Source organism: Symphalangus syndactylus, chromosome 11 (genome assembly GCF_028878055.3).
Source record: "Symphalangus syndactylus isolate Jambi chromosome 11, NHGRI_mSymSyn1-v2.1_pri, whole genome shotgun sequence".
Taxonomy (NCBI): Eukaryota; Metazoa; Chordata; class Mammalia; order Primates; family Hylobatidae; genus Symphalangus; species Symphalangus syndactylus.
In genome coordinates, this window is record NC_072433.2 from 97,618,465 (window position 1) to 97,642,215 (window position 23,751).

The following is a 23,751-nucleotide window of genomic DNA, read 5'->3' on the forward strand; positions in this document are numbered from 1 at the left end:
CTAGGTAGTAGAATGGTGTAAGGCTTGGGATGGGGAGTAAGGAAGATGGGGAAAAGAGGATATGTCAGTCAAAGAGTGCAAAGTTTCAGTTAGACAGGAGGAATGAGTTCTAGTGATCTATTGCGCAGCATTGTGACTATGGTAGAAAAAAATGTATATTTCGAAATTGCTAATAGAGTAAATTTTAATTGTTCTTACCGCCAAAAAATGATAAGGATGTGAGGTGATGGATATGTTAATAAGCTTGACTTACTCATTCCACAAGATATACCTATATCCTAACATATCATTATACCCCATAAATATATACAATTATTATTTGTCAATTTAAAAAATCTTTCCTCCATTGAACTCATGCTGAAACTATGACTCTTCTTTTTCTCATCTTAAATTAACATATGTACAGGAGGAAACTAATATTTGTCAGTCAAGATTTATTTTTGGCTGAGAGCAGTGGCTCACTCCTGTAATCCCAGAACTTTGGGAGGCCGAGGTAGGCAGATCGCTTGAACTCAGAAGTTGGAGACCGGAGACCAGGCTAGGCAACATGGCAAGACCCTGTCTCTACTAAAAAATCAACAAACAAACAAACAAACAAAAAAACACCTACAAAAATAGCCAGTGTGGTGGTGTACGCCTGTGGTCCCAGCTACTTGGGAGGCTGAGCTGGGAGGATCACTTGAGCCCCAGGGATGGAGGTTGCAGTAAGCCGAGATCACGGCACTGCAGCACTGCATTCCAGCCTGGGTGACAGAGTGAGACCAAAAAAAATTTTTTTTTAAGATTCATTTTTGTTATACATTACAAGTAAAGAAATACAGTATCAGTATATTTTCTCTAACAATATATTGTACTTCACTGCTTTTGTTTAACAACTTGGAATATAAAGGCTGTTTGCAATGCAGGAATAAACTTTTTGTCAATAAAAAACTGCATTTAATAAAAAAAACCTATGCAGTGCATGTGTGCACATCTAGCAAAACAGAAAAAGAGAGAAACAATGTATTGATGAAATGAATTAATACTGAACATGTAAATTGCCCTTGCCTTTGGAACTGAGATTATAAATTTTTTTCATAGTTAACTGAGGTGTGATTAACATTTAGGTACAAGGGTTATTTAACATTTAAGCACAAAGATTTCTCCAAGAGTTACTTTGGATTTATAGGATCACTCTTACCAGCATTTCTTTTGAAGTTGTGTCTTATGGAAGACGAGATGTTCAAGCACGTTATTCAACTGAGGACTGTTATTCTGAACACAAGACCAAGCAGCAACACAGTGCCAGAGCAGTTGGTTAATTTCATATCCTCCCTGATTAAATTGCAAATGTTTCAGGAATTAAAATATAAAAACATATCTGAGAAAGAGTACTCTGACTTGAACAAACATGAAAATAAATTTTAAATATACAAATGAAAATGCATATTTTCTTACACTTTATATTTCACCAAGTAGAGCAATTTACATAAGCATATTTTTGAAGTACATACAGTTAACCCGAACCTAATGTATGTATTTTTCACATGGGTCCCTTGTGTTCAATGATATCAGCTCTACAATATGGCGAAAATTCTGGATCACATAAGAGATAGCTATTAGACACAATTGTGGTTCGGAGATTCTATATGACTTAGTTCTCTCTGACACTTGAGAAGGAAGGAATGGGGAAAGTTTGAATAAAATGCAAACAGCAAATTATGTTTTAAAATGTGGATTTCTACTTTAAGGACCAAAATGTATGCCTAACAAGACATCGTCAATGTCTGTTAAGTAACTGTTCTTAAAGCCTAAAAATTCAGATAACAAATAAGCTGTTGTTTAGTTTTTCCTTAGAGTGCTTCCCAACAGTTTTATATATTTAATTGGTCTACTAAAGTAATTGATGGAAAATGATGACATAGCACTCTCTGAATTTTTGCCAACAGTGAAGATTCAAATACACATCGTATGATAGGTACTCGAATTGTTAACTTAGTTGATATTTTGTGATTTTTATGTTAAAATGAAACACTTAGAATCTAAAGGGCTTCATAATTGTTATTTATTATATAAAACAACATCAAGACTACAATTTCAAGATAATTTTTATGTTGAGTACTTTCCAGATAGAAGGCAAGAAGTTCATACATAAATTTTAAGCTAAGATATTCTAAGTTTCTAATAAAGTGTTTAGTTAAGTCCCATAGTTGTGTATTTATCTACTTTATGTCAGGAATTCTGTTGGATTGTGGAGATAAAGACATGAGGAGGACAACATCTGTACAAAGCTACTGACTCTGGGGAACAATAATTCAGAAAAGCAAATGAAAACAATTCAGTGTTGAGAGTGTTAGAATACACCATAGAAAAGCACTATTCTAAAATAATGAAAGCATTAGTCTAAGACATACTAACTTCAGTAAATCCACATATAACTCAATTTTCTGCTTTATGGTAGGGTCTACCCCAAAACTGTAACCCATATAAACGAAATTCTTTTCTCAAATTGCTCTAGCGTCTGAGCCTGGAGGCCTGACAATCCTCAGATTGCAAACTTATTTTGAATAAATAGGTAAATAAATATGTTTGATGAGTTAATGGGTGCAGCACACCAACATGGCACAGGTATACATATGTAACAAACTTGCACGTTGTGCACATGTACCCTAGAACTTAAAGTATACTGTAAAAACAAATAAAACAAGAATGAAAAAAACACTTTGGAATGACTTGAATGGTTAATTTATAATAAATATTATTTTAATCATAGATATTGCAGGACTACATAAACTATTCAATTAGGCCAACCATTCTTGCATTAATGTATTTATGTACCATCATCAGAGAAAATTCAGAAAGCATTTGGTAAAGAAAAAAATCAGGATTTAGACAATGAACAACATTTGAGTTTTATCTTCAATTTTATATTATGCCAATTTTACACATCGTGGAGAAATAAAAAGCATCCTCTCATGTCTGGGATTGATTTGACATACTATTACAAGCCGGTCTGACACAGCCAGGTTATTTTGATCTCCTATTGGACATAAACTCACAAAATAGCAATTTCGGACAATATTATTCTGAGACCATAAGAAATAAAAACACTTGACAATTTTTTTCTAAGCACAGATATAAACAAAGTCACTCTGCCACCCACGAAATACCTAATCACAGAATTGCCCCCACTTTTTGACAGCATCAAACCTCTAGAGAGAACCCTTGCTTCCTTAGACGCTTCCCAAGATCATCCAAATAAAGTCCAAATCCTCTAGTAGATTCCTTCTAACACTCTCTTATTAAGACATCCCATAGTTCCTTGTGGTATGTATTTCTCTCTCTTTCTTTATCTCTCTCTGTCTCTCTTTCTCTCTGTCTTTTCTCTCTCTCTCTCGCTCGGCAACAAGTAATAAACCCAATATGTCTAATTTGGCGGTAGAACATTGGCATCATCAAGAGGAAAGGAACCTGCCACACCTGTGAATTTTCCAGATAGGTAGGGCTTATTAGTTAGTCTCAGGAATTTTATGTATTTCAAGCATTCTTTCTTTCTTTTTTTTTTTTTTTTTTTTTGAGACAGACTTGCTCTGTCACCCAGGCTGGAGTGCGATGGCGTGATCTTGGCTCACTGCAACCTCCGCCTCCCGGGTTCAAGCAATTCTCCTGTCTCAGCATGCTAAGTAGCTGGGATTACAGGTGCCTGCCACCACACCCAGGTAATTTTTATATTTTTAGCACAGACAGGGTTTCACCATTTTGCTCAGTCTGGTCTCGAACTCCTGACCTCAGGTGATGCACCCACCTCGGCCTCCCAAAGTGCTGGGATTACAGGTGTGAGCCACCACGCCTGGCCCATCAAGCAATCTTCAGCAAGAAACATTTTTCCAAATAAAAAACAAATTTATCACACTTCAATGGATTAATGTAATGATGATGATTATGTGATTTAATACAATCATCACATATATCATCAGTGCAGAAGACCAAGAGTGAGCAATGTTGCTTACTCTTGAGTTCTGTGCCGTTACCCTAAATCAGTCCTGCTAAAGGTGTGGTTAGCAGATAACTGCCATTTGCAAATTGTTAATGAGAGCACAAAAAATGAAAAATACATATTTAGAAACTTTCATAACAATTTGAAAAATAATTATATATATTCAGTCTATTAAAAATTAAAGCTTGTGTTTTTTGGTCTTTTCTATTTTAGTTTTCAGTAATGTGTTGTTATTATTATTATATTTTACAAAATTATCCATCTGTGATGGTTTGGAAATTTAAAAATAAATTAGGAGAGATCTTTTACCACAGATAGTTTGAAAAGCACTGAGCACTGCCTTAAATGACACCCAGAGAACTTTTTTCCCCTCCCTTTCTTCCTTTCTCTCCTTCCCTCCCTCTCTTTGCTCTCTCCCTCCTTATTTCCCTTCCTTCCTTTCTTTTTTGGCTTTTATAACCACTTCCCACAGTTCTTTCATCTCCCTCCCTTGCTGACCAGCTTTGGGCTGTCATTTGTAGCTGGAACAATGCCTACTTTTGAGAAGCCCACCTACAAAAGTGTTGTTAATCTACTGTTGGCTGAAAATTCAGATAACAACACCAGCTTAGATTTTATGCAAATTTAAGTACATAAATTATGAGTGTCTGACTAGGATCTCTTTTATAATAGAAATGAGCTTTGAAGCATGGGCTCTATTTTGGCTGCTCAGGGACAGCTTTCTGGGTTTCAAGTAGTTTTCAGTCATTTTGGGGGATGGTTGACATTGCCATGAAAGGATCTCCCAATACAAAGTGTTACCTGGATAATTTGACGTGAATCATAGGATAATGCTCCTAATTTTAAGGAATTTATGTCTCAGTCTAATAATTCCTAGTAACCATTTACAATTACAGGACAGCACAAAATGTCCCAAACTTAGGTAATGCCTTTGGTTTATCAAAAAGTGTTAGAGAATGAGATTGCTAATCATACTAGAATGTAAACTCTGTGTTTGCTAGTATTCAGAGAACTATTTGCACTTCAGAACAGATGAAACTATTTAATAAAAGGTCTACTGCATTGTAGCAGGGTTTTAATTTACCTTCTCCAAAGAACTATTATTACTACCAAGTGACAACTGTGCTTAGAAAATTCAGCTTTGCTAGTGAGCAAAGGACAGAGTGGAAAACTCAATCCAGCGTTTTGGGTCTGCTATCCAAAGAGCTAATTAAGTGTACCATTTGTCAAAGTCAATGGAAACCCTGTGTCTGGATCACTTAAAAAGACATTAAAAAGAGAAATGGGGTCCAACAGCAGAGGAAAGGAAATTTCCTATTCTTAAGTGGAACCCACGCTCATATGGTGTGTATCTTAATGTATCATAATATCCTATAAAACTTTCAATGCAATTTTGGTAGCACTTTGACAACAAATTAAGTATTTATGCCTTTATTCCAATGTATATAAGAACACTAAAAATCAAATATTTTACAGTGGCCAAAATATGGTGCTATGGACCTTTTAGCTTTATCAAATGATAAGGGCTACAGGAATAAATTCACAAATCCTCTGCTATAATATACTAAAACAATCATAAGGAAAGGAGACGAGATTGATGCAAATGTATCTATTTCCATTTCTATCACTTTTATGTTTTTCCTCTTTCCTTTCCCAGGTGAGAGAGATGGGTATTGAATGAGTAAATAGTCAACTGAACTGGAAAGGCTAGCTGTACTGGAGAAATTGGGCTGAAACTGGGGAACTTTAAGACACGCAGTCCAGCACTGACTGAGGGCTGATTAGCCAAATCAGTAATTTTAGCAGCACTGTGGCTATGCTATCCTATATTTATAGTCTTTATATTATGAGATAAGAGGAGGAGAAAAAGAAGGGCAATAAACCTGATAGGCCAAACTCTGTTATAATCCCTTTACAGGATCACATGGATAGAGCTGAAATAGAATTTAGAAGAGATGGAATCTAAGCTTTGTTCTACAAAGTGGAAAAAGGCACAGAGAGATTTAGTGACTTGTCCCACTCTAAGCTGATATGTTCCTTTCATGTATTGACATTTTTGCCCCTTCTAATTCAGGCTGAGCTGTACAGCAGTAAGCTTCCATTTGCTTGCTGTGTGTGTGTGCACCAAGAGTGACAAAATGGATTCATTCTTAAAGAGAATCAGAATCAACATTGACAGTGCCTACCTCATAACCAGACCACTGACATTGCTAAGATTTCATAGAATCCTATTTGTTTAAAGGAAAAACATTCCAATCACAACAGTAAGTCAACATACTTACATCCTTAGATGAAAATATTATAGCTCACTGTCTAGGGTAAAGTGAGGTCCTAAATACATATTTTCAATAATTATTATTCATGTTTGCATGGCATTTAATAATTTTATAAAGCACATGCTGTTTTTTTTTTTTTTTTTGCAATCTTTATAACAACCCTGTAAAAGAGTCAGAGCAGATTGATGATGGTGATGATGATGATGATGACTATGACAATAATGATTTTTTAACGATATGCAAATGGGAGTTTGGCGAGATTTGTGGGCCTCTCCTAGATCACAGAACCAGTTCATGAGCAGGTCTGTTCTCTTCATGATCAGTGCTCTTTCTGTTGCTCGCTATCTTTATCTACTTACTGCTAAAACATTTTTTATACTTAAAAACAGATCCCTTTCTCACATGAGGCAATTTATGCTCATTAGTAATTATAATCAGAAGGCTCAATTTACTTGGTAAATGTCACTTGTTATATAAATGGTGAACTAGTAATTTGCCAAAGAGAAAACACTTAGGCCCAGAAAGGTTACAAATAGATGTGTTGGAATGTTTTTTCTTATATATTTAATTTATAGCCCATTTTAGAAAGGGCTTACAGGAAGCATGGGAAAATTATAAGGTAACACATAACATTATCTAAAAAGAGACTCTTCCTCAAATTTCCTCAGGTGTTTCAACTCGCATAATGTTAAATGTATTTTTCCTTTTTTAGAAATTGTAAGAAAAACAAATTTTCTATTTATAAACTATAAAATAATAAATAAGTTTAACAAAAAATAAAAGAAGTTTTTGAAATGCTTACTGGTCTTTTTTGGAAAATATGTGAGGAAAGAAAGGCATTATTAGCCCCAGAGATTAAAATTCGTCTTTTGAAGTGTATTAATCTATAAGGTACATGCACAATTATATGGCTCACTGTACTTGTCTTTGCATAATTACTGTTTATTAAATACCAATGAATTACATGATTAGGACTTTTTTAAAGATTACTAATATCTGAGTTAGAAATTAAGAGATTTATCATAATCTAAAGATTATCATCATTTCTCCATTTAAACTATTTTTTAAAGTTTTCAGTTGACTTTAATAGCATATTAAATTTTTTTTATTTTTAATTTAATTTTTATTTATTTATTTATTTTTTGAGATGGAATTTCACTCTTGTTGCCCAGGCTGGAGTGCAATGGCACAATTTCAGGTCACCGCAACCTCGGCCTCCCAGTTCAAGCGATTCTCCTTCCTCAGCCTCCCTAGTAGCTGGGATTACAGGCATGTGCCACCACACCCAGCTAATTTTTAGTACAGACGGGGTTTCTGCATGTTGGTCAGGCTGGTCTCGAGTTCCTGACCTAAGGTGATCCGCCTGCCTTGGTCTCCCAAAATGTTGGGATTACAGGCGTAAGCCAACATGCCTGGCCATTGAATGTTATTTCATATGAATTATGAAAGCATAAAAATACTATGCTTGCTTTCATAAATAACTTGCCCTTTACACACTTTACCTTTAATAAAAATATAATATCTTAAAATGTTAACTTACAAGTCAGTCTAAATTATGTTTTAATTTTTAATTAAGTACGTGTGATGGAACTTACGAAGAAGAAGGTATTATGGCATTATCCCATTTAAAGTAGTAGTGTTATATATTGATACCTCACTACTCATCCTATTAACTACTCTCAAGGAACTGTGCATATGGTTGCATGAAATTCGTGTCTTTGCTGTTCACCCCTCCTCCACAGCTAATCTCATCATTCTTCAATGTCTACTGTATTGATAAGCACCACTACTTAATCATATTAATGATATCTGATGCATCATGCAACAGGATATACCCACCATCCCAGATTACTCACTATATCAGAATCTGTGTTCTCATATCTTTTCTTATTTTCCACAGGGCTAAAAATGGATTCGGAACGGAGTTCTCTTTTACCTATAATTTCCGAGGCTTTCAGGATGAATTGCATATTTGAAAAGATGTTTGGATACTTGTGATATGATGCTCCAGAGAAAGAAAGTGCTATTGTAAGAAAAATCAACGGTGAGAAATATTTTATTAATATTTTGCATTGTTTCATTTGTCTTTTAGCTATTAAACTATAATTAAATTCAGTACTTAGATGCAGAAACTGCTAGTGTCCTATTTAAGATTTATAATGTTATGTATGCCCCCTGGTGGTGTAATAGAATACTAGACGGTAAATAATTTATATGTAAGAGTTTATATAATTCAGAACAGCAATTTCATAATCATTGAATGTCCAATTAAATATAGTTACTGTTCAACAATGCTTGGAAACTTCCAGATGAAAATAAATCAAGATATAATAGATGCTGTATTCATAATGGATACTTTGACATTGTAATTCTACAAAGAAATCAATGTCATTGATTCTAGACCAACATTGTCCAGTTTTATTCGTTCTCAAGATGTTACTATTTACAACAATATGTTGTAAATAATAAAAACAATATGTCATTATTTACAACAATAAGGTAATTTAACATAACACCACATTATATTTAACAGAATCATCTCAGTGCTGCTCTTTGTATAAACTTTTAGATAAACTTTGGGTTTTAGTCCATCCACATAATGGAAAAATTAATAATGACCATTCTACTGGACAGCTATGTGGAAAGGTAGCAGCTGCTGATAGCTTCAGGTAGAAAACAGCCTATTGTTAAAGGTAGAGCTGTAAGCTAAGGCTCTGTTATATTTGGTAAGAGGGCACAATTTGGGGATTTTATTCTGGTATATGAAAGAAAGATTTTTTTTGGAGGGGGGTATATCCTCAATAACAAGCTAATATGAGAACTTGAGGTTTTTACTCAAATAATTTTTCAAAGTTGATTTGCCATAATCATCTGAATATTTGGTAAGTCACTATGCTGAACACTGTGAGGAGTTAAGAAGAGGTTCTATAATTTAATGAAGATATAAAAACAAGTGAAATGTTAGACAAGAATTCCTATTCTATCTGTCTACAACCACATCTGATCAGGACTTACACTAATGGTACTAATTGATTAGTCTCCATAACACTTCTGCTATTACCTTCTGTTCCCACCTCCATGACATTTTTCGTCAAATATAATTCCCTTTCTTTATCTTGAGCCTCTCTTTCTCTTATCCTACAACATACTAATATTTTGACTTTGTTTTATCCATCTAAACTATTGACATATTTACATATCATCATAAATATTTATAGCTAAGCTTTTTTTGAAATAGTTCACAATTTTTGCCTTATGCTTAAATTTTCCCTCACTGTTTGTTTATCTCCAATCTGAATTCTGCTTCCACCTCTCCACTGGGTATGCTCCCAAGATCAGCAGTGATTTTCTGATTGTAGAAACTCATCATTTTTCAGACCTTCTACTATTTAATACTTCTATGACAATGTTGATCTTGAATTTCTCTCCTTAAACATAATCACTCCCTCTTACCTCCCTTATTTCCCTTTTCCTGGGCCCTGTTACACCAATAATCCATTAAATGTATGTTCCCCAAGATTTCATTCCTGGAATTAGTTTCTCCCTGCCCCTCTACCTCAGCCACATTAACATGGATGACTGTCAATTCTATATCCCAGGCAGGCTTCACTTATTTCCCTAGTTTCACACCTATGTTTTCAACTGCTTGCTGGGTGTATATATCTGAGTGACCTTCAAATTCAATATGTCCAATATTTCTCCAGATTTTTCCTAGTTCAGAACATCATCTCAATTCTATTACTCAATATGCAAAACTTCAGCTCCCGCTTGAATTTCTCACTCTTCTTTACATATAGCTTAGATTCAGTGGATCACCAAGTCCAGAACCTTACTAGAATATGAATTTAACTTTCCTGAAATTCAGGGAGGTAGATACTATTACAAATACGAAAACTGAGTCACAAAAAAGCTCATACACTTAAGTGGCAAAGTGAAAAGCAGAATACAGAATGAGGATTACCAGCATCTGGAACAGGGAGTAGGTTGTGGGAATGGATGGGGAAGGGGGAGATATCAGGGTGCAAAGCTTCAGTTAGACAGAAGGAATAAGGTCTAGTGATCTATTTCAAAACGTGATAACTATAGTTAATAATAATGTATTGCATTTTTCAAAATTGCTGGAAAAAAAGTAGAGTCAGATTTTAAATGTTCTCACCACAAAGAAATAACAAAGTATGGGGGTTGGAGGGGCAGTGAGCTGAACAAATGTAATCTGGCCCAGAAGCTGTGCTCTTCAACACTGCACCTATTATCTTTTATGAAAAATAAAATGCAGCTTACGTTCTTTATACTGACAGTCTGAGCTTCTCAAAATATAACATAAAACATTTATAAGTGTACAAATAAAAGATATTCTACCGTATAAATATGGTTGAAGCCTAAGTAAATGTTGTTTAAAACTTTCTAGATGACCATGCAGGAAAAATATAAAAAGTCGTAAGAAGACCAAATAGCCAATCTGTCAAAAGAGAAAAGAAAAATGCATTTTTGTGTTGCATCAATAAATGTTTAAAAACCATAAGAAAAATCAACCATTATATTATTACATTTTCTTTTGAGAAAACAATTTTAAACTCACTCAATATTATGTGGTTTTTAAATAACATTAAAACATTTATATCAAGATTGAAATGCTAGTTCAGCCAAAAAACTTTTATAAATCATCTCTACACTACATATAATGACCAACACTAAATGCTATTTTGTTCTATGCCCTTTAGAACAGTGTTTTTCAAATTACAAGTCATGCCCCTTAAGTGAGTCATGAAATCAATTGACAGGAGATTTTTAAATAAAATGAGAAGAAAAAACATAGTTTATTGTACAATTCCTTGTTTCAGTATATAAATGAGTGTATATTATGTTATACGAGTTGCAATGCAAAAGGTATTTCTTTCTATGCGTCTCAGTCAAAACAGTTTGAGAACCATTGCATTAGATAGTGTTGAGAACTATCCTACTTCTGCATAGCATGCTGTGCTAAGCTCCCTATTACCTCATGAAAAAAGACCTCTCACAGGGTCATTATTAAATAAGCAATGCAAAATCTTACTTCTGTAAGATTAGTAAAAATATAGTTGTTTTACACAGACTACATAAAATGGAATGTCTGCAAAAATATACAATCTGCAACATTTTACAGAAAATTACTAAAAAACACATTAACTATAGAAATAAATGGAATACAAGTTGCTAAATTGTGGAGAAGACCCAAATAACAGCAATAGCTGTCACTATCCAGTGTGTGTGTGTGTGTGTGTGTGTGTGTGTGTGTGTATCTCAAAATCCCCTTAACAGCAATGCAGGGTATCATGTAATGATATACATGTAAAAAGAAAATAAAATTAAAAAGATTAATGAAATCTCAGTGCGTCATCCAAGACTATAAAGTAAATAAGTAACATTACTGGAATTTGAACCCAGGAATGTATGTATTGCTCCAAAAGCCATGAGTTTTCTACTATGGCAGTGATTTCCAAATTTTTTTTTATTACAAACCTCTATCATTGCTAATAAATTCTGAGAATGCATCATTAATATTTATAAATGTATTCATAAAGTACAAACATACACCATTTGTAAACTTACGAAGTATGTAAAAATAACATGTTTATAAGGCATGCCCAAGGGGTCTCTTCGTATAAACAACTTTGTTGTAGTACTGTGTTTCTCTAAGAGACCGAAGTTAAATGTGAAAAAAATATTTAAAAGAATACTGAAATACTCTAGATGACAGAATTAAAGGAAACTACTCTCATATAGACAATGAGTGAATAACTAATCAGAAGGAGGATAATTTAATATTTTTCAAGGACTAGAGATAAATACTGAAAGGAATATAATATTCAAAAATGTAATAGGGGACAAAATAGAAAATACACGACAAGCATGTCAGTATGAATAACATCTGTATTTATATCTCAATTTGATCATGGATTTCACCTGACCCAGAGACTATTTTAGTTATAGCTATACTTGAAAAATGATTTTAAAAGCTTTCATCTTAATATTCTTGAAGGCCAAATTTTTATTGACAAATCTACCTTTCCATATTGTATACTGGACTTTCTATGTATTGTTCTTCATGTATTATTTGTGTACATATTCTCTTTGTTGTTTGACAACTCAAGCTTTGCCTCCTACATTTAATTTCTGCTTTTCAGTTTCTTTCTCAGCTCTCCCACATTTCCTTCATTTGACCTTTACCTCTTTCTTCTCTCTTTCTATTTCCATTTCTTCTCTTTTTTTCTGACCCTTTTAACTGGCTGTAAAATTGAAGGCTGGATAATATTTATCATGTGTTGTATTTTAATAGTTATATGTTTTTGGTTCTTGCACAGAATCTTGACAATCACTGTATATGTTTCTATCTAATACATATAAAACTGTTGTTGCTTATATGTTATTCTCTATACTTCGGTAAGCAGAATTCAATCATTAAGAATATTGTACGCTTAGAGCTAGAAAGGAAAGAATGTAAACAAAATATAAAAGAAAATAATATTCGGGGATCATATATTTCTGGATCTATTCAACCCTGAGTTACTTCTCCAAAGGAGAAACAAAACAATGCATATAGTGCGGGTGATGCATCTATGATAATACCCTTTAATAAAGCATTCTTTCAAAAAGAAAAGAACAAAAGGGAGGTTTCCAATAGTCTTTCAGATATGCAATGAAAACCCTACAAAGGCAAGGAGGACAATTAAAATGGTTTCTTGCCTGGGTTCAAAGTACTTATAGATATAGAGCATGCTTATTTCCAACAGATAGTTGTTAGCTAGAAAAATAAAGAACAAGCTTTAAAAATAGTACATCTTGGGATTCCAGTTGAAGATGGCTGACTAGAGACACTGCATACTCATTCTCTCCAGAAAGAAGAACCAAAATTATGAACCAATAATCATGCCTCAGATGGAACAACTAGGAGAGAACACTGGAGTCCAATAGAGAAGTTATGGGAAATACCTGAGACACAGAAGGTGATATGGTTTGGCTCTGTGTTCCCACCCAAATCTCATCTCAAACTATAATCTCACATGTCGAGGGAGGGGCCCAGTGAGAGGTGACTGGATCACGGAGGTGGACTTCTCCCTTGCACTTCTTGTGATAGTGAGTTCTGGTTGTATGAAAGTGTGTGGCACTTCCCCTTTCACTCTCTCTCTCTCCTTCTCTAACATGTGAAGATGTGCTTGCTTCTGCTTCACTTTCCACCATGATTATAAGCTCCCTGAGGCCTCCCAGTCATGCTTCCTGTTAAGCCTGTGGAACTGTGAGAATATTAAACCTCTTTTCTTCATAAATTACCCAGTCTCAGGTACTTCTTTATAGCAGCATGAGAATGAACTAATACAGAAGGGAAGCAAAATCAGCTGGGAACACATAGGGGCTTGCTATTGGGGGAAAGTGTGTAAGAACTTCAGTGGTCTATGTCCCTACCATGGACTGCGGCAATCTGAACCATGGCAGAGCTCCTCTACCCACATATTTCCTGACACTAACATGGACACTGAGCTAGAGACCCCCGAAGGACATTGCACCAGACACAGAACTTATGCTGGTTCACTCACACCCGAGACCTAAGCAACTACAGCAGGGTACCATTGTGAGGGTACAGCCATCATGGGGCTGCATCCTCCCTTTAGAAACCTAGCCTTCATATCTCCATATCCCAGGAGCCCCCACTGACATTCTCCAGTGTCTACCCAGCAGCCTACAGTGGCACAGCATTGCTGGACACAGAGGTGCTACAGGGCCCCAGTACTGCGGCCCCCAAGTAGTATTACTTCCCAGAAAAGAAGTAGTTTTAATTACTTCCCAGAAAAGAAGTAATGTTAATGGTGCAGCACATTAACATGGGAGTCCCTGGGACAAAGGAAACCAAGGCACACACTTTCCAGAGCCTGAGAGCTTCCTGTCTGGGGCTATGAGAAGAAACCCTGCCTCAGCAGTAGCACAAATTCTGTGTTCAGGCTTGCAAGCAGAGAGTGAGATTCCATTCACACGCCCAACCCAACACTGCAGCAGCAGTTGCTGCCACTGGGAACCCAAATGAGAGTCAGCTATCTGGGGCTGAGGGCAGTGACCCCACTTCCACTGGTGGAGTGGCCTCTGTGTTCGGGCTCATGCATAGGGGTTATCTCTCCCCCTCTGCATACCTCCGCAGGCCCAGCCACTGCTGCTGCCACTGGAGGCCAGGGCAGGTGAACCGGATGGTTCCTTGTCTGGGCCTGGATAGTGACCACACTCCCACTGGTAGAATGACTACCATGATCAAGCTCATGTGCAAAGGGCAGGGCTCCTTACCTTTATGTGTACAACTACAGTGCTGCTACAACTGAGAACAGGCAAGCTTGAGAGCTGCATGACTGGGGCTGTAGGTGGAGACTGCATTGTAGCCATCTCCAACATCAGCATGCACTGCTCAGGACCCAGAAGGTTGTCCCACAACTGCTATTGCCACTACCTACACTGTGCCACCTACCCAGGGAACCAAGAACTCACTCACCTGCCTGGTCCACCACTGTCACTACCAGGATCTAAGCAAACTACCTAGAGGCCCAAGAATTGGCCCACCTGGTCCTGCTAATACCAGAGCAAATATCTTGTATACTGGGGTACAAGAACAGGCATACTCAACCCACTGTTGCCACCACTGGGGACCAAAGACTAACCCATCTGGAATCCCTGTCCTCAAGCAAAACTTCACCGTAGCCTCCACTCTTAACCACACTCTAAACCACTGGGAAATCACAGATACCACTGATGCAGTTTACAGCCAAAGAAATCATATAGGGACTGCACTACTGCATGCATTCAGAATCAAATACAAAGGGCCCTACTACGCAACACTATGATACATCTTCAGGAAAAAATCCTCCACTGTGAAAGCAAATTCAAAAAATTGGAATAAGTGAATATTACATGAGATACACAGTTTACACAGTTATCAATGTAAGGAAACATGAAAAAACAGGGAAAAGATGATACTTCCAAAGGAACACAATAATTCCCCAGCAATATATCCCAATCAAAAAGAAATGTGTGACATCACAGGGAAAAAAATCAAAATTATGATACTAAAGAAACACAGATACAAGAGAATTTCAAAAAATAATACAAAAAGTCAGAAAAAAACAATTTAAGATATGAATGAGAAATTTATCAGAGATACATATCATACAAAAGAACCAAACAAAATCTGGAATTGAAGAACTTCTTTAATTAAATAAAAAGTACAATCAAGTGTTTAAACAATAAACTAAAACAACAACACAAAAGAATCTCAGAACCTGAAGACATGTCTTTTGATATAACTCGGAGAAAAATAAAGAAAAAATAATGAAAAAGAAAAAACAAAGTCTCTGTGATATATGTGACATGATAAAGTGACCAAATACATGATTACTGGTATCCCTAAAGGCGAAAAGTGAATGAAAGGGTTCAAAAACTTATTTAACAAAATTTAACTTAAAATCTTCACAAGTCTACCAAGAGATTTAGACATCCAGATTGAGAAGACCCCAGAAACCCAAAATACTTTTCCATGGTACATTACAGTCAAACTGTCTAAAGTCAAAGATAAAGAGAAAATTCTAAAAGAAACAGAAAGAAAAATCATCTAGTCAGCCTTGAGCAGACTAAAAGTGGATTTCTCAGCAGAAACCTAGAGGCCAAGAGAGAATGGAATGATATATTCAAATTGCTGCAAGAAAAAAAACTTGACACTTGAAAGAACCAAAGATACTATATCCAGCAAAATTATCTTTCACATATGAAGAAGAAATAAAGTCTTTTACAGACAAACAAATGGTAAGAACATTCATCATCAATAGACTAGCCTTACAAAAAATGTTCAAGGGAGTCCTAAACCTGGAAGAGGAAAGATGATAGTTATTATCATGAAAACATACGAAAGTATAAAACTCACGGGTAAAGCAAAGACACAAAAGAGGAAAAGAAAAGACTCAAATGGTACCACAACAGAAAATTAGCAAACCACAAGGACAAACAACAAGAGAAAAAGAAGACAAGAATACACAAAACAACCATGATATGGTTTGGCTCGGTGTTCCTACCCAAATTTCATCTAAAATTGTAATCTCCATGTGTCAAGGGAGGGCCACGTGTTGAGAGAGGGAGGTGACTGAATCATGGGGGTGGTTCCCCCATGCTCTTCTGGTGATAGTGAGTGAGTTCTCATGACATCTGATGGTATTATAAGTCTTTGGAAGTTCACCCTTTGCTCTCTCTTTCCTGCTGCCTTGTAAAGAAGGCCCTTGCTTCTTCTTCACATTTGCCTTGATTGTTAAGTTTCCTGAGGCCTCTCAGCCATGCAGAACTGAGTCAATTAAACCTCTTTTCTTTATGAATTGCCCAGTCTCAGGTGTTTTTTTATAGCAGTGTGAAAATGGACTAATACAAACCAGAAAACAATTAACAATATGACAGGAACAAAACTTCACATATCAATAATAACCTAAATGTAAACAGAATAAATTCTTCATTAAAAGATATAGACTGGCTTAATACATTTTTTACAAACATAATCTAACTATATGCTGCCTATAAGAAATGCACTTACCTGTAAAGACACAGACTGAGAGTAAAGACATGGAAAAACATACTCCACACAAACTGAAATCAAAAGCAAGTAGGAGTAGCTATGCTTCTATTGGATAAAACAGACTTTAAGTCAAAAAAGGCCTTAAAAAAGGCAAGAACATTAAATAATGACAAAGGAATCAATCCAGGAAGAGGATATTACAATTCTAAATATATATGCACTCAACAGGGAGCACCCAGATTCACAAAACAAATACTACTAGATCTAAAGAGAAATATAGACTCCAATACGTTAATAGTGGAGAACGTCAACACTCCTCCCTTAGCATAAGACATATTATTTAGATAGAATATCAACAAAGAGACATTGTATTTAACTTGGACTTTAGACCAAATGGACATTAAAGATATTCACAGAATATTTTTCCCAGCACAACAATAGGATGCACATTCTTCTCATTAGCACATGGGATATTCTCCAGGTTAGATCACATGCTAGGCAAAAAATAAGTCTCAACAAATTTTTAAAATCAAAATCATACCAAGTATCTTCTCAGACTACAATGTAATACAACTGGAAATAAATACCAAGAGGAACTTTGAAAACTATAAAAATACATGGAAATTAACACGTTTCTGAACAACCACTGGGTCGATGAAGAGGTTAAAATGGAAATTAAAAAAAACGTTTTGGAACAAATGAAAATGAAAGCACAATATACTAAAACCTGAGGGACAGAGCAAAAGCAGTGTTAAGAAGGGTGTTTATAGCAATAAATTCCTGCACCAAAAAAACAGAAAGATTTCAAATAATCTAATGATGCACTTCAAGGAACTAGTAAAGCAAGGACAAACCAAACTCAAAATTAGTAGAAGGTGATAAATAATAAACAAGAAATAAATGAAATTGAGACTAAAAGAGCAACACAAAAGATCAACAAAATGAAAAAGTTTTTTTAAAGATAAAGTTGATCAACTGCTAGCTAAACTAACCAAGGAAAGAAGAGAGAAGGCCCACTCAAACATAATCAAAAGTGAAAAAGTAGATATTACAATTAATACCACAGAATGATAAAAGATCATCAGAGACTATTGTAAACAACTATACACTAACAAACTGGAAAACTAGAGGAAACAGAAAAATTCCTGAAAACATACAACCTACCAAGATTGACTCAGGAAGAAATACAGAACCTGACAATACCAATGAGCAGCAAGATTGAATCATTAACAAAAAGATTCCCCCAAAAAAGAAAAGTCCAGTACTAGATGGGTTCACTGCTGAATTCTACCAAATAGATAAGGAAAAACTAATACCAACTCTCCTCAAACTATTCCCAAAAGTAAAAGGCGAGGGAACTCTCCCTAACACATTTTCCAAGGCCAGCGTTACCCTAATACCAAAACCAGAAAAGGTGCAAGAAAGAAAGAAAACTATAGGCTAATATCCCTAATGCACATAGACTCAAAAAACCTCAACAAAATACTAGCAAACTGAATCCAACAGCACATCAAAAAGATAATACAACATGATCAAATTGGATTTATACCAGAGAATCAAGAATGATTCAACATACGCAAATCAATAAACATGATACATCACAACAGAATGAAGGACAAAAACCATATGATCATCTCAGATGCAGAAAAAGCATTTGAAAAAATTCAACATCACTTCATGATAAAAAGTCTCCAAACTACGTATAGAAGGAATATGCCTCAAAATAATAAAGACCATATACCACAATTATATATCATTTCACTCCAGTTAGAATGGCTATTATTAAAAAGACAAAAAAAATACACATGATGGCGAAGATACAGAGAAAAGAGAACTCATATGCTATCGGTGGAAATGTAAATTAGTACAGCCACTATGGAAAACAGTGTTTAGGTTTCTAAGAAACAAAAAATAGAACTACCATATTATCCAGCAATTCCACTAGTGGGCATTTATCTTTTAGAAAGATAAAGAAAATCAGTGTATTATAGGAATACCTGCACTCTCGTGTTTACTGAAGCACTCTTCACAATAGTAAAGATACGGAATTAACCTAAGTATCCATTAATGGGTGATTAGATAAAGAAAACTGTGGTGTAAATACACAATGCAATACAATTTGGCCATAAAATAATGAAATGTCATTTGCAACAATATGGATGGAACTGGGAGTCATTATGTTAAATGAAATAAGCTAGGCAAGAAATTCCACATGTGAGTGTTCTCATTCACATGTGGAAGCTAAAAGACTTGATCTCATGGACAAAGAGAACAGAATAATATTATAGATACCAGAGACTAAAAAGGTTGGGTAAATGGGAGGGGAAAATAAAGAGAAGTTGGTTAATGGGTACAAATACAGCATTAGATAGAATGTTTGATACTAGAATAGGGTGACTATATTTACCAACCATGCTTTGTATATTTCAAAGTAACTAGAAGAGAGGATTTGAAATGATGCAAACACATAGGAATAATAAATACTCAAAGATATGGATACCCTAAATATCCTGACTTGATCATTACACATGCTAGTCATGTAACAATCACTAACATGTACTTCGTAAATATTTAAAACGTTATTTACATATCAATAGAAGAAAAAATAAGGTAAAAATTAGTATATCTAAGAACTAAGGTAGATGTGTAGCATCATAGCTGAGAGTTCACTGGACTCTGGAGCCACATTGAATTTCAAAACTCTCTCTACTTAGACTTTTGGCAAGTCATTTAAAACTCTCTATGCCACAGTGAGATGTGGAATATGTGAAATCAAGAATAATCCTCTTAGGATTGTTGTGAGAATAAAATAAGTTAATGTGTCTAATATATTTAAAGCACTTATCACTGTGTAAGGCACATAGTTAAGTAAGGTTTAAGTGTTTGCAGCTGCTATCAGAACTGGTACAAATTATCTGGCTTTGCAGATAACAGGGCATGTGCAAAGTATAAGCAATATGCTGTATGCATAAAACTATATTTTGTAGCTTATTTTTTCTTGCTAGCAGAAATACAAAAGGCAAGAAATGGAGAAGGGTGACTGAAGGAGATGAGAAAGAAAGGAGATAAAAGCCAGACTTGCTCCATGTTTTTCTATTCCATTTTAAAATTTTTATTACATTTCTTTTTTCATTATAAATATGTATATTTACATTTTAATTTTATATATTTTATTTTTACATATATACATTGTTTTCATTATAAATATAAATACATATTTTAGTGGACAGTTTTGGAAATACAGAAAAAGAAAAAAAAATCATAATCTCACCATCCCAAAACAGTTATTGGTAATATCTTGACTATTTTCTTCAATCCTCCATCTATGCAAAGCTGTTTTTTGCATGGTTAATTTCTATTATGTATTCTCTGTATCTACTTTTGCCTGGTCTCCACAAGTCTTTTACTACCAAATGTGTCAGAGAGCACCTAAGCTTGATTACAATGACTGAAATGTGGTTGTCTCCCCAAAATGTTCAACTGATGGACTGATTCATCAATGTTCTCTTATGCTCAATTTCTAACAATTTATAATCAAAATTTAATTTAAAAAACCATTTCTGCATGATCAATTTAATTTGTTTCATTCATATATATATGAATATATGTGTGTGTGTATATATATATATATATATATATATATATATATATAAAACCATCTTAAAAAATACTTTTAGCCTTTCTTTCTTTGCAGTAAAACCATTAGTTAAACTACATTTGTTGGACTAATAATATATTTTACAGCAGTCAACCATGATCATCACCGAGAGTGAAACAATATGATCTCAAGGGCATTATAAAATATGAGTTACCTGAAAAGAATTTTTCATTTTTATAGATCTAAAGTGACATAGAATATTAGAAGAACAACTAAGCCGCCCAAATTGGGCAGCTATTTAAGGTTATTTGTCGCATTTTTAAATGGCAAAGGAGGTGGCATTTAAAAGTCCTTAAAATAGAAAAGAAAAACTCTATATATACTTAGAGAAACAGTTACGTATAAGTATATTGTTTTTTAATGAAATGTTATTTTCTTATGTAGCTTGTGAAATTATATTTTCTCAAACTTTCTCCATTTAGATATTAAGCAATAATAAGGTACTACTTATAATTAGAGATTAAACTACCAAACAAAAGAATATTCTATAATAAAACTAAATGTTCTGTTTTGATCCTAAAACAGATGTCATGTTGTTACATGTAGTATGTGAAATATTTAAAAACATTAAGAAGTTTTTCAAAACATACCTTTGCTAGCTTTATTTCAACTGAATATAAATATGTTTTGAGGGATGCATCACAACAGAGTCTGTATAAAACCGATTCCGCAACAAAAAATAAGGCAGGCAGATGATCATAATCAAAGTAAGCATGGTCCAGAGATGCATAAAGCATATTTAAAGCTTCTGAAATATTAAAAATATATAAACTGCATCATTTGAAAATCATCCTGTTTTTCTACATGCTATAATTACTTTTTGTTATTTATTTCCTATCATTAAGACCAAATTGCAGTTTTAAAATATATTTACAAATTCTTTGACGCCTTTCTCATCAAGGGGTGATGTCTATATGCCCTTCTCGTTAAACTTGAGCAGGCCCTGTGACAGCTTCAACCAATAGAATGTGGCAGAAATGACACTATGTGACTTCTAAAACTGAATCAGAAAAGGCACCACTGCTTCCACCTGGATCTCTCTCTCTCAAGATACTAGCTTTGGAACCCTAAGCTGCCATGTAGGAAGTTCAACTCCATGGCATGAAGCAACTGAAACAGAAGTCACCAAGGTCGAGAGGATAGAGGAAGGAAGAAATGTCCAAGGGGGCTCAGCTATTGTAGATCCAACACTACACAGGCTAAATAAATCACCAGGCCACACACATCATGGTGCAGAAACAGGACAGAACCAGATGATAAAAGGCAGTGCTAAAGATAAAAAGGGAATAGCAGAAGACTAGAGAATCAAGGTAGAGGAAACAGGGCCACCCTGTGAAGCTGAAGGAGGAAGAATATAGAGCTAAAAGCCTAGAGAAAACAGCTTCTCGAATCATTACAAAAGTTTTGAGGAGCTTCCATGTAAATATAAGAGGACGAACAGCAAATACAGGAACTTGAGGAAAGAAGAACCCTGACGTGCTCAAGGGACAGGAAAGAGGTCAGTAGGGCTGAACATAATGAGTAAGTAGGAAGGTAGCCAGGAGCCAGCACATGCAGAGCCTTGTAGGCCATGATATGGAGTTGGGGCTCACTTGAGTGTAATCAGAAGCTGTTGAGTGGAGGGTGGACTATAGAATGAGGAGCAGACAAAAGTACAGGTAAAACACCCATTCAGTTATTTTAGTTGTGAAGAGAGTAAGAAGTCATATTGAGATTATTATTTAGAGTTAAATATGTGAATGCATTAAAATGCTTTTGCTGTATTTAACAGAAAATGCAACAAAAATGTCTTCAAAATAAGGAGGTTTATTATTTCACAAGATTAGAATTGGAAAGGTTCCAGGGACAGCTAAGATAGCTGCCTTCTATATGCACATTTCTTTCATCTTCTAGTTCCCCCTCATGTGCATGAGGACTGTGATGACTGCACAAGCTCCAGGCATCATGTTCTTACCAAGCAAACTAGACAGGAACAAACAAGTGTATAGGGAGGAAAGGCATTTCTTTTTCAAAAGCAAGTCAACAAAAAGTACAGGAAATAGAGCTGTCTTTCCATCATTTTGCTCAGGACCAGGTCATGTGACTACCCCTAATCAAATCACTGGCAAGTGAAAAGGAATTACCATAATTGATTTAGACCAGCAGTCCCCAACCTTTTTGGCACCAGGGACTGGTTTTTTCTCATAAGGAGCACGCAGCCTAGATCCCTCACATGTGCAGTTCACCATAGGCTTCACACACCTGAGGATCCAATGTCACTGCTGATCTGACAGGAGGTGGAGCTCAGGCAGTAATGCTTGCTCCCTGGCTGCTCACAGCCTGTTGTGCGGCCCCATTCCTAACAGACCACAGACTGGTACCAGTTCATGGTCCGGGGTTTTGAGAGCCCTGATTTAGACCATCCATGATTCACCCCCATCGGGTTGGGCAAGGGCCAGTCCTCTTCTAAATCACATGACTAATTAAAACTGAAATTTAATTGTCAATGAAGAGCAAACAGACTCTTCTTGCTGGTAAACCAAGGGTGTTTCCCTCAATATCATTTAAATTCTTAATAGAGGTCAGGCTGTGGACGGCACTGTGATGAAGGACCACAAAGGCAAGTTAAATAAAAAATAATTCTTACTCTTCCTGTTGCTTGAAAACTCCTAGATAGCACTACAAAACCTAATTTACATGGGGGAAATTCTCTCTGACCTCATGTGGTTAACATTCTAAAACTATTTTAAAAGGCATATATATACAATTAAATGACAGTGATGGAAAGAATTTTACCCCCTTAGAAATAACGTTGTTTAATTTTTTTTTTAGATTAGTTAGAGGATGTTTTAAAGGAGGCATAAATGAGGAGTGATAAATGAAAAGGTAATGAGTAAAGCTTGCTATTTAAAATAAGTGGAAAACAAATGGTCATTTGATTAATGTTTTATAAGTAATAATTATAAAATGAAGAAGCAAATTTCTCTAAAGTCTAGTGCCTATTGTAATTGGAAATCACTAAATGACATTTTATATTAGTTTCTAATTAGTTGCTAATTTTAGCAAAAAAGTAATAAAGACTAGGCTGAGTAAAGTTTTAAAAATAATTTTATCACTAAAAAGCTTAGTTAAAATCATAAATTCAAAATTACAAAATGAATTTTCATAATAAAATACATTTCGATAGAGCAGAAAAATTTCTTGTCTTCTGCACAATTTTAAAAAATTAAAGTTCTCAAATTATGCCTTCACTGATGATATAGAAAATACTTAGGATACCTAATAAGAATTTAAA

The 23,751-nt window shown here is 35.0% G+C and overlaps 1 protein-coding gene across 4 annotated transcripts in view; it reads right to left on the reverse strand.

The window, feature by feature from the left end:
• TMEM232 (transmembrane protein 232) overlaps nucleotides 1–23,751 on the reverse strand; it is a 347,658-nt gene that overhangs the window by 221,315 nt on the left and 102,592 nt on the right. For all 4 annotated transcript variants that reach the window (XM_055298330.2, XM_063612897.1, XM_063612898.1 and 1 more), the window contains 4 exons: nucleotides 21,068–21,225; nucleotides 10,612–10,711; nucleotides 8,109–8,275; nucleotides 1,181–1,314 (listed from right to left, as the gene is read on the reverse strand). In XM_055298330.2, coding sequence (XP_055154305.1) covers nucleotides 1,181–1,314; nucleotides 8,109–8,275; nucleotides 10,612–10,711; nucleotides 21,068–21,225 — 559 coding nt within the window. The remainder of the gene's footprint in view (nucleotides 1–1,180; nucleotides 1,315–8,108; nucleotides 8,276–10,611; nucleotides 10,712–21,067; nucleotides 21,226–23,751) is intronic.